This window comes from Artemia sp. Qi Xiang Cuo, chromosome 1, assembly GCF_049724085.1.
Source record: "Artemia sp. Qi Xiang Cuo chromosome 1, ASM4972408v1, whole genome shotgun sequence".
NCBI classification, from domain to species: domain Eukaryota; kingdom Metazoa; phylum Arthropoda; class Branchiopoda; order Anostraca; family Artemiidae; genus Artemia; species Artemia sp. Qi Xiang Cuo.
Genome location: NC_142794.1, coordinates 63,708,518 through 63,720,822, shown reverse-complemented (window position 1 = coordinate 63,720,822; position 12,305 = coordinate 63,708,518). Strand labels below are relative to the sequence as shown.

Genomic DNA, 12,305 nt, shown 5'->3' with positions numbered 1-12,305 from the left:
AATGTAAAAAAAATTGAAGACAACTTTAAAATATGAACTAAGGAGATGTGAAGTTCACACCCTCGATAAAACTGCCGAGGATCTGAAAAAAGTAGCTAGATGGCATAATGGTAAAATATTGTACTGATATGTGAATAAATTGAGAAGGAATAATCAATCTAGACTTGTCCCAGTTAAAGATAGTAATGGGGACACAATTAGTGATAAGGAAAGATTTAGAGAGAAATGGGCAGAACATTTTGAGAATGTGCTAAACTGGAGTAGTTACAGGAAAAGATCTAGAGGAAAATGAAAACGTTTGTACCACCTTGGATGTGAAAAAAGATTTATTTTGTGAGGAAGAATTAGCGACAGTACTAAAAGGATTAAAAAATAACAAGGACCCAGGTGCTGATAGTGTGGTAAATGAGTTTCTTACATATGGTGGCTATGAAGTTAGAGATAAGTTACTAAAGATTAGGAATATGATTTATGAAAAAGGGGAAGTACCTAGCGATCTTAGGAGAGCCCTAATTAGACCCCAATATTAGAAAGGTAATAAGAGTGAGTGTGGTACTCATAAAGACATTAATCTGGTTTCTGTAAGTAGCAGATTACTTAGTATTATGATACTTTTTAGACTTCGAGATGCTGTAGGCCGATTTTTAATAGAAGAACAGTGCGGTTTTAGGAACAGTAGAGGATGTGTCAACCAAATTTTCACTCTTAGGTTAATAATTGAGAAGTGCCTGAGTCATTAAACACCGTTAGTCCTCAATTTTATTGATTATGAGCAAGCGTTCGATTCAGGTGATAGAAGAGCCTTAGTGAAGGTCTTATTCTTGTATGGTATACCAGACAAATACATTAAAGTGATCAGTGATATGTACGAGAATAACACTGCAGCGGTAAAGGTAGGAAATGAGGTTAGTAGCTGGTTTCATATTGAATGAGGAGTTAGGCAAGGTTGTGTTCTACCCCCATTTATATGAATCATTTTGATGAACTTAGTCTAGGAGCAGAGGAAAGGCAATGGGCGAACACGGAATCATATGGGGAAGTAAAATTCTCTTGGACTTAGATTATGCTAATGATTTAAGCATTTTAGATGAAAGTGTAGGTAAAATGAATGACCTTTTAGACCTTTAAGAGTTAAGGGTGCTAAAATAGGTTTGAAAATTAATGTTGAGAGGACTAAGTCGCTAAGGCTAGGAATAGGTGAAGATGAAAAGGTGACGTTGAGTAACGGAAAGATCGATCAAGTTGACAGTTTCACATACCTTGGTATGTGACTTGTTAGGAGTTGTTAGGAGTAGAAGTTATATTAAACATCTCTCTAAGAAGTTCTGGTAGCCCACTAGCCTCAGCTTTTCCACCTGATACATGGCATTAGATGTGCCATTTGCCACTTACAGGCGGTGTAATTTATAGAAAGCGCGTAGGTATGGGCAATAGCTATTAAAGGGCTGTCTATAATGTTCTGGTAGGCTGATAGTCCCATCCCTTTGAGAAATGACACAAAAAGTGCTATTAATAGTATCATATGGCCCTTGCAGATGGTGAAATTTATTAAAAGCCCTTAGATATGAGAAATAGCTTTTAAATGAGCCATTAAACATCGTTTTATGATGTTCCGATAGCTCGCTAGCTCTGAAAAAAAAAATTGGTAGCAGAAACCGTCCGCTACCAATGCAAAAAAAGTGATTTTCCTTGTTGTTCAAGTTGGAGGACTTTAATTACTCTATGCAATATTTTCGACCATGCGAATTCCCATTGTGCACTTTTTAATTCGATTTGACACCATTTACAAGGGGTTTCTGGCTCATTTTTGAAATCCCCATAAATCTGTTTTGGCAATAAATTTTTACTTTTAAGATTAACCGAAATAATAGTTACCATTCCTTAAACAGTGTCAGATGGCAATTTTCTAATTAGGTAGTTTTTTTTTTCAAAATGCGTTTTTCAACTTTTGACTACTATCGGCTGTGGCTCGCTCTTTACTAGGCTTCAGCTACTGCCACAACCATAATCAGAAAAAGACTTACATCTCTGCTGTTTGACGTACTTTGGAGGTTGTCAGCATCATCACCACTGATAGTATCTGAAATTAAAATAATAAAAAAAAAAAAATGGTTCTTTCAAGCAACAACTTGTTAAAGGAAACACAACTATAGAAGAACGGTGTGTTAGTTATGTTAGTTATGTCGGATTCTTCAGTTCTTCAAGTACTCTGTTCTTGGCGTATCAACCTTAAGATGATAAGACCGAGCTGTGTGCCTTGGTATCTGTCTCTTTGGTTGGGCAAAGGAAGGTAAAATACGAAAAAGCTCTAGAGAAGGAGATGCATTTATGTGCTTATAGAGAACAGCCGTCAACGCTACATCATACCTTTCCTAACAGACTGAATAGACTTGAGAAATTCATATCTCATTAATGAGACATTCATAAGGCTCTGAATCTGCCCTATTATGGATCTTTCAAAGTGGTGCCAGTAAAGTTTTCGGAGCACCAGCTGAAAAAAAGGCAAGTCGATTTGAAAGGTAATTAGCAACTATATAGTCTCCATTCACACAAGGGGCAAAAAAAACAAGGAAGAAAGAGGAAATGATTCGATCTTTTTCACGATCCCTAGATAAAGTTCATTCTCAGCTCAAAATTACTCAGTTTCAACTGTGAAGGATCACGAGGCTGATCGACCAGCGCAACAAGAGATAAAGTGGTCCTTTTATAGAAATTTATATATCATATTTCACTGTTTAACATTCTCAATAAGACTTTCAAGTTTCAAGCGGTTTGGGTTTAACTGAACCCTCCTGTAACTGAACAATCGCGCAGCTGAACCAAGGTACAATTTAACCCCGTTTAAATGAATCAAAGTGTAACTCAACCCATCTAAAACTCAACCCCATTTAACCGAATCCTTGTTCAACTGAACCCCCGTGCAACTTAACCCCATTTAACTTAACCCTCGAAGAATGGAATCCACGCGCAACTAAACCCCATTCAAACGAACCGTCGTGCAACTGAGCACCAGTTTAACTGGACCTCCGTGAAACTCAACCCCATTTAACCAGCCCCTAGTTCAACTGAACTCCCATGCAATTGAATTCCATTTACCTGAGCTCCTGCTGTACTAAACCCCCGTTTAACTCAATGCCTTAAGCACAATATGTCTGCAATTAAAGTGATTATCTTGAAAGCAGTAATAAAAATTAGGAATGAAACATTATTAAACAGACTGAACATGAAAAATAATTAGTTAATTCTGGTTTATTCTGTTAAAAATTTTGACTGTTACACATACATTTGCACGGAACTGGAAAGCTATACTAAAACAAATGTTTTGAAAAATAACCGTACATATAGGAAAATAGGGAGAGGGTAGGGTTCAAAACTCTAAAACACCTATTTCTAGGTCATATTTTTTCAACTGCTGACAGGGTCAAGGTCCTCTATAAGAATATCACAGGAAATTCCCATTTATCCCTGCACTGTGTTATCCCTTCGGAGTTAGAACAATTGTGGAATATAACAAAATCAGCGAAATGCTGCCTGTGACTTTCTGTGCTACTGTGACACAGTCCTGGAAGCAAAAGAATAAATACATGGACATTTGGACAATAATAGATTAGATACAGGCATGTCCCTTATATTAATTCTAGATAAAGTAATGAAAATAATATGAATGAACCACAGTGTTCAGTTTCTTTGGACCTGAGTTCGTTTTTTAACTATAAATACAAACAGGAAAAAGCCTACGGCTTTTTCTTCTTTTAAATAGTAAGAGACGAAACTCAAACAATCAAGTAGCTAACTGAGTCCAATGTATGGAATGGTTTGTTATTTCAGTGATCGTCTTTTAATGTAACAAATCCAGCCGGTGTCTTTTTCTTTTAATTTGTAGTTCAGCTATCAATAAAACCCTATCATTACTATATCATTAACTATAATTAAGTTGAGTATCTAATCTATTATAGTTATAATAGTTACAAAAGGTTTCTATATACAGCAGTTTCCTTTAAAATGAGCCATTACACAGCTCTTTACTATGACAACGAACCGTTTGATTTAATACTTAAGTTACTATGGGTTAAAGTTCGTTCCTTATTGTAAAATATTTCTTAGCATTGGACTGATCATCTCTTACTAGGTTGCTAGCTACTGCTGCAACCCAAATTCACATATATATTTATTTATGAGAGGCAGCCTGGCCGAGTGGTCCAAGGCACTGGTGTTAGCCACCAGTCTCTTCGGAGGCGTGGGTTCAAATCTTACCGCTGGTATACGATTATGTTTGAAAGACTGGAGTGTGAAAAGACATCGAAAATGCAGTTTTTGGTGGAAAAATTTATTCTCTTTTAGAAATAATTTATTTTAGTTACAAAAGGTTTTTAACCCAATTAATTTACTTTAAAATGAGCTATTGAACAACCCTCTACGATGTTCCAGTGCCAAGCTATCTGTGGAAAAGAAAAAAAAAAAAAAAAAAAAGAAAAAAATATCCCGTTTGGGGCGAAAAACGTGGTTAAAGTCAATTTTCTTGATTTTCAAGCCAATATATTTCCCTTGCTGTTCAAGTCAAGGGACAGAAAGTTTCCTATACAGGGGTTTCGGACAAGGCGGTTCTAATGGTGTACTTTTTGTTTTGATCTGACTCCTTTGTTAGGAACTATGGGTTTTTATATTTCTTAACATTGGACGTGATCGTCTCTTACTAGGTTGCTAGCTACCGCTGCAACCCGGATCCCAAATATTGGGGCAACCTATTTATTCGCATTCATCACCAAGTTTATTCACCCACTTCAACCAATCAAATTGTTTATAAGTATAAGCACATCTTTAAATTTTAAACTAATACCCTAGTGACACATCTGTATTAATTTATTAATATTAAAGAATTTTCTAAGTGAATCTGTTTCTCATATTTGCTTTAACATCAAAAAAAAGTTTTGGCAGGATAAAAAAAAAGTTTTGGAGTTCAAAAGCGCAAATTTTTTCGTTGGCTTTTCCTTCGGGCCTGAAAATTGGTTTTCGAGTCATAACAATTTGCTCTTCAATATTACGTTGGGATAATCTAAACACAAGTAGACAAAAATTGTCAAAAACGAGCGGGGTACATGACTAAACTGAAATGCCTGTTAAAAAATGAGCTAAACAGAAAGCTTTTTGAGATCTAATATTTTGGGTTAGGAGAGTAGTAAGCAAATTAAAAATGGAAAATGTACCTGCATCTTTGTCATTTCTTTCCATGAGAATCTTTCCAGAATTTATGATTGTAACATTGCAGAAATGCCGCTGACTCTTCTATCCTTCTTCATAGTCTTTCGTTTAGCGTCAATTATTCGGAATTGATCCTAAGAGGAACAAAGTGCAAAGCTAAGTGGAAATTGAGTGGGGTACTATGCGTCAGAGGTAAATTGACTACCCACTACAATAAAATGTAAGATTCTTTTATTTTTAGATTATCTAGATTAATAATTAGCAAGACCTAAGTTTTGCTGGTGCAATTCATCATGGTATTACTAATAGCCATATAGGTCAAACTGCACTACTATACATGTACACAGGTTATGAAACGACTGGGGGGGATATGAAATGACTGCATTTTTGGGCCGTCGCTTTCTTCTGCAGGCTTTCTTATTCCTGGAGGCAGTATTCGAATCAATGTCTTGATCGAGATGACCATCCCTCTGCGTGCAAGTATTGCTACTAACAACAATTATTTGAAGGTAGTACCTTCTAAGGACGGCTAATTTTATCCGAGTTCTGTGTAAAAAATATATCTTTGCTACTTCAGGTAAAAGCACTAATCTTTGCAAATTGTTCTTCCAGTTTAGGGGCTGCTTTTAGCCCCAACATGTCAACTAAACTTATAGGGTGTATAATCAAGACCTCAACTAAATAATATATCCATAGGCAAAAACGCTTTGGCAACTAAAAATCAAGATACTACTCAACTAATATTTCTATTAATGACCCATCCACACCTATCTTTTTCAATTTTAGGAATTTTAGAGCAAAACATCAGCATATCGAAACGGTTTATGGCAGAAATCCAGTTCCCCCACTCCATTGTTCCACTTACAGATGCAGAAAAAAAGGAACAGACAATCAAACCATTTCTATTCAAAACTACATTTCCTCTACTGTGCCTTTAAATTGAGAACTTTTAGAAAAGTCTATGCAAAGAAAGGAGAGACAGATGTTGGAACTACAATTTTAGAGCTTCTTCTCTGAAGTACATCATAGAGTGCCTAAAACCAACCTCAGACAATTCCTTTGGAAAACCTCTAGCCTATTTTGTTCATGAGTTTGAGGAAGTCATTTTTCAAAGTCACATTTAACAACTGTTCTGAAAATTAGCTTCTACATCTTACTTCTAAAATTATCTTCATATTCTTTCGAACATTTTTTTTTTTTAATAACAAAAAAGCAACTTAAGACTTGGCTCTTCTACACCTACTTCTCTTCTTTACAACCGTCTATTTTCCATCGTGATTAAGAAAAGAGGTATTTAGATTTCCATGTTTGGAAAGCGCTCTAGTTATACACTTTTCATATCTATACTAGATATAGGAGAAAGTGGCATGCTTGGAGCTGGGTTTGGGGAAGGGCTTAGTGTGTTTCTAATTTCCTGAATATATATAGTCAGTTCTTGTAGCAACAGATGGGATGCTGCTACACGGAGGAATACACTTCGTGGATTTCGTTTAAACCTTAAAAATGCTTTTCACAGAAAATTACACAGCAGTAATAAAACCAAAACTGAACAGAAATACAGTCATATAATGATTAAAGCTCAAAACGAACAGAAATTAATTATGAATGAATAAATGAGACCTTAAACGAAAGGAAATAAAATGGATATTCCAATCAGACTTAAAGAAATTACTGGAAATAAAAGCCGATAGACCCTCTATAGTTAACAGTCTCATTAGCACTTAACGGAAAATCATCTATATTTCAAACAATATATTTTTATCTATCGTAACACTTACTACAACAAACAACAAAACACAACAATCACAAAAGAAAATCGCAATACCGTTAAAGGTCTACAAATACGATCTACATCAGGCAATAGTCAGGCTGCCATCCCCTCAACCCTTCTAAAAGACCAGTGTCATTCATGCTTTACTGAAAGCCAGTGGCGGATCCAGGGGAGGGCGACGGGGCGCCCCCCCCCCCAACGTAGTCTAAAGTTGTGTAATTTACTTATTTAAGTCAAGTTTGCTTTAATTTAACTTGTCCTTAATGAACGTTTTTGGTATCAACCTATTTTGACTCCCCCCCCCCTCAAAAAAATCCTGGATCCGCCCTTGAGTCCAACTACACAATATAATTCTTACAGAATCTGTCAGATTCAAAACTTCGAAGAAAAAAGCCTTTTTCCAAAAAAGATTAAGTCCCTCATTTCACTTTGGAAATGTACCTTTTCGTTATGGGACAACAATTTGCCTAGATACTGCTAAGTATATTTTTTAGCCTTTTGAAACCTACATTATATCATCTATTCCTACCCCCGCATTAAAAAAGTTTTTTACTTCTTTTTCCCACTACTTTAAAACGCATATGTGTATAAATATACTACATAATATGCAATTCAGTGCTTAGTTATTTTTTTCTGTACTATAAGAGCTAGCATCCCCTCGAGCTGGCTTAACCTCAAATAAATCTATGATAATAAAGTTGAACCAGGCTAAATAAGCGGAATCTTTAATAAGTTTTCTCGTTTGTTCAAATTCTGTTTACAGTGGCGGAGCCAGCGGGGGCGAGGGGGGGCGCCCCCCCCCTAGCGTAGTTTTAAGTAGTGTAATTTACTAGAATAACGCAAGTTTGCGTCAATTAAACTTGCTCCTAACACAAGTTTATCAGATCAACTTATTTTGCGCCCCCCTCCCCCTAAAAAAAAAGTCCTGGATTCGCCACTGCTGAAAGCAACGTATATTTCGAAATTTCGAATAGAATGTTTTGTAGCATATTTGCCAAAAAAAAAAAAAAAAAAAAGCAAGAAAAAGAATAACATATTACTAATAAAGAGTACTAAAAAGAAAAAAAAACATCTTAGAATGATTACATTCATGACGTTCAGTTTAATTAGTGTAATTTGCGCTTTTACTGAAAACAATGCAAATTTTGAATAAAGCGTTTTGTATTTGTCAAGAGATCAACAATACAAAGGAGAAAAGCATATTATTGAATAAGGATAAAAAAAATATATACGTCTCTTTCACTAAATATATTCATGACTTTCAATTATTTAACCATTTTTAAAAGTTACTCTTTTGTCAAAACTTATCTTTTTTATCCTATGTAATTTAAAACTTAGGGAAAAACAAATAAAACTTGACAGATTCTTTACAATGCAATGATATATAAAAACAAAAACTCTTGAAAGTTTGAGCAATTTTTGATATTTTAATCACAACATTTTTTTTTTTTTATGTGTTAGATAAGATAAGATATTTATTTCAATAAGATCACTATCACAAGCCACCAAAGGGCCGAATTCGGACTTCGGAGTCGACAATATAAATGGTTGCACTAAAACACAACAACGAAATAGAAAAATCATAATGAACAATCATTTAAAAGTCAATAATTAAAACTGTAAAAAGTCAATTAAAAAGTTAAAAAGATAAAAACTGGTCAAACTAAACTTACACAAATACAAATCAGAAAAAGAAATAAAACGGACATAAAAAGGGGTGGATAAGCGAATATACATAAAAAAAAGAGCGAGACATAAGTACATATAAATTAAAAGGGACACTAAAAAAGTGTCAGTAATTCAACTACACTAGGTCAATAAAAGAGTTAAAAAATAAAACTGGTCAAGAAAGGGGGAGGGGATAAAAATAAATAAATAAACCCCCCAAAAAAACGAAAAATAAACTATATAAAAATTACAGAGGGAACTAAAAAAAAGAGGGGGAGACAAGAAAATAAGTGCAAGAACCTGGGCAGCATCATCAGCTAATAAACAAAAAAAAAGAGGGAAAAAAAAGAGATACTAGTGGGATATTTTATTCATTTTTTCTGTAATGAAGGGGACAAAAGTTCTTTCGTATCTAGAAGTTACGCAACAAATGGGGGACAAAAAAAGGACGGGCTCAGAAACAGCTCGAGGCGACAGTAATCTGAATGGGAAGTGACGTTTGGGGAAAATACTTGCTGTCCAAGGGTTTGTTATTGCATTTTTTTGCAAAACGGAGGCACAAGGAAACCCTCCTACGCTCAAGGGTTTCCAAACTAGCTTTTTTTAGAAGCAGAGAGTATGGCACCTTGCCTTCTTTAAAAATTATTCGCAAAGCTCTTTTTTGGATTGATTCAATTTTTTCCGATTCTTCGCGGGAGATACCAGGTTGCCAAACTAGACAAGCATATTCTAGATGCGGGCGGACAAAAGACGTGTAAGTCCTTAAGGAGTGGGAAGGGGGGACGCTAAATTTATTTAGGAACTTAAGGAGGGCGATAGACACATTAGCTTTATGAATGATGTCTTTAACGTGGATATCCCACTTTAGATTTGAAGAAATTGTGACGCCAAGTAGTTTAAATGAGGACACAAAAATTTCAGGAGGGATAGGATTAAGAAAATAGGGCGAGGATTTGAGGAAACAAATGAGCATTATCATGGACTTAGAGGGGTTTACTGTCATGTCTAAGTCCGAGGCTTCATCTCCAATTTCATTGAGGATGCTCATAGGGTCGCTTATGAAATTTCTGAAGCAAGTTTCAACAGCCGTTAGGTCATCAACAACTTTCCATCGGTTAAGAAATTCCTTTGCGAGGCTGTTGATCATGACTGAAAAAGGAGGGGACCTAAGAGAGTACCTTGGTGAATGCCATTGTGGACAGGGAGAGGATTTGAATAATGATTTTGGTATTTGACAACTTGCGATCTATTTGTTAAGAAGGAGGCAACCAATTTCACCAGTAAGGGATCAATATTGAACTCGCTGACAAGTTTCTCAATTAAAATATTGTGGTTAACAAGGTCGAGTACTTTCTGAAGGTCGATGGAAATTAAATTTAGCCAGGAGTTAGGCTTTTCAAGGATTTTCCCGAAGTGGTCAATAAGACAAACGAGGTGATGGGAAGTAGAGATGGATTTTAGGTTCCCGAATTGCTTCAAGTCAGTAAGAGGTAAGATTTTTTCCCTTTAGTCAATCTGCAAGGAATCCTTCATAAAGTTTCAAGAAAATAAGAGTGTTTTGCCCCACTTCTATTTGTGGTAGTTTCTCTTTGTTTTAAGTTGAACTTGATTATTTATTTTCTGTTCGTTTTAGGTTTGACTCATTTCACAACTTTATTTCTGCTCATTTTTTGAATACTGCTCTTTACTTTCATTTGAAAAAGTTTTGAAAATGTTTGTCGATTTTTTAACTGGCATAGTCTTATTTAGGAGTTCATGGTAAGCATATTTGTAAATTTCCTTACGGTTTTCTAATTAAAAGTAACTGAAATGTTGAACTGTAATTTAACTAATAAGAAAAATTGGAATGTTTAGTAAAAAAATAGTCAGTTAGCCTTTCAAGAAGTCTATATGTCCCGTGAGTTTCAAGCCCATTAGAGACAAACAACATTTTAGGTTTATTTTAGGTGTCAAAACTTATTTATTTTTATGTTTCGTTTTAATTGAAAAAATTGAAATCTTTCACAGTTTTTATAGTTTAATGGGAGACATAATTGTAGTTTTTTTTCAGTTTTTCTGAAAATGTTTATAAAGCAAAATCTAGGATCGTAATTTAAGTTTTAGTCAAATTTTCCCTATTCAATCAAAATGTTTGCAACCACAGTTTTGTGCAATGTATTTTTTCTGTGAAATAATCTTTAAAGTTTGGGGCAGATTGAGGGAAATATTTCAGTCATAGAGATTAAAAATCTCCACAATTTTTGGTTTTCTGAGGGGCTCAAGCATATGGGTCTGCTAGTTCCCACCCTGCAGAAACCTTAAATAGACTTAATCAATCCTTTTATTAAAAAAAACTTATCATATTCAGAAATTAGTAAATATTAAGTTTCAAAATACATATATTCCCAGGTAATCTAAAAACTAACAAATTATATTTTCTTGCTTCACAAAAAAAAAAAAAAAAAAAAAAAAAAAAAAAAAAAAAATCGGAATCATGTATCGTTCGGATATCATGAATCAATGCAACCAAATATGTTTCCAAAATTCTTGTCTTTATTGAGATTCAGTCTACAATGCCCTATAAGTTTAAACTAAACCAAGGAAAACAATCTTAGCCTGTTATTGGGCGTCACAAATAATGAAATTTTCTTTAGAATAATTTGTCATCTTATGTCTGTTTTCTCTAGTCTCAATATCACTTTGTATGCTGTAACAAGAATTGGGTATAATTAGGGCATCACAAACTGACCCAATTTGATTTTATCATATTTTTAATAAAAAGAATATTACCTTATGCCTTTTTATATACTTTGTAAGTTCCACACCAATTGGAGACAACAATTTTCTTCAGATGTTTTTGCATCATGCATTTATCCAACCCATTTCGATTTCCAAATTTGTTGTATGTATTCACAAGACCAAAGTGGTCTCCGTTGATCCTGTCTATATGCCTTGTAAGTTGTAGAAACAAAGCCACGCAATATGTTTAAACTAAAAAAAAACAGAATTTACTATAAAATGAATAAGTAAAATATATAATACCAAACTGGTCTACTACGACAAAAAAAAGAAGTAAATCTTGGAAACAACAATGGCCAATAGGAAGAAAAAAAGAAACAAACAAAATATTTCCCTTCTGTTACACCAAGGCATTCCCAGTGTTGAAGAGAGAGAAAAAAAAGCAACAAATGTACACTCAACTAGCCTAGCCACTCCTATAACAACACAGAAGCAACTGACAAAAAAATATTCAAAACAGAAGAAAAAGTTAATTATTCTTTTGATGAATAAACGTTTCATTGGCATCCACTGCAGCATTTATTTTGGCTTTTTAATTTGGACTACACCATGGGTGATTGTCCACGACCAAGTTACAATTTTTGACAATAGGTTCTTTTTAAGATGATACCATACATTGAATCAATATTTAGTTATTTGTTAAGTCTGAGAAAATTGTGCACTTACTTTAATTTGCAGTTTGGGATTATATCAGTAGAAATAGCTGTCGCTTCCTCAAGCTGCATAAAATGGTCAGATAGAAATAACATTAGCTCTGCCAAAGTAGGTACGAAAGTTTCATGAGGTTTTCCAAACTTAACAGCTTTTTCTATGAATTGTGGGGAATAATAAATAGTTTCACAAACAACTGCTGAATTTGGTCAACAAAAAATTTACCATAGGAGGAATG

General features: G+C 34.5%; 1 protein-coding gene across 1 annotated transcript in view; it reads right to left on the bottom strand.

Moving 5' to 3' along the window:
* Positions 1-12,305, bottom strand: part of LOC148956587 (cytoplasmic tRNA 2-thiolation protein 1-like) — a 90,325-nt gene that overhangs the window by 49,059 nt on the left and 28,961 nt on the right. The window contains exons 2-4 of the mRNA XM_089091312.1: positions 11,408-11,608; positions 5,205-5,333; positions 2,025-2,080 (exon numbers count right to left, since the gene is read on the bottom strand). Of these exons, the coding sequence (XP_088947438.1) occupies positions 2,025-2,080; positions 5,205-5,229 (81 nt within the window). The 5' untranslated portion in view covers positions 5,230-5,333; positions 11,408-11,608. The remainder of the gene's footprint in view (positions 1-2,024; positions 2,081-5,204; positions 5,334-11,407; positions 11,609-12,305) is intronic.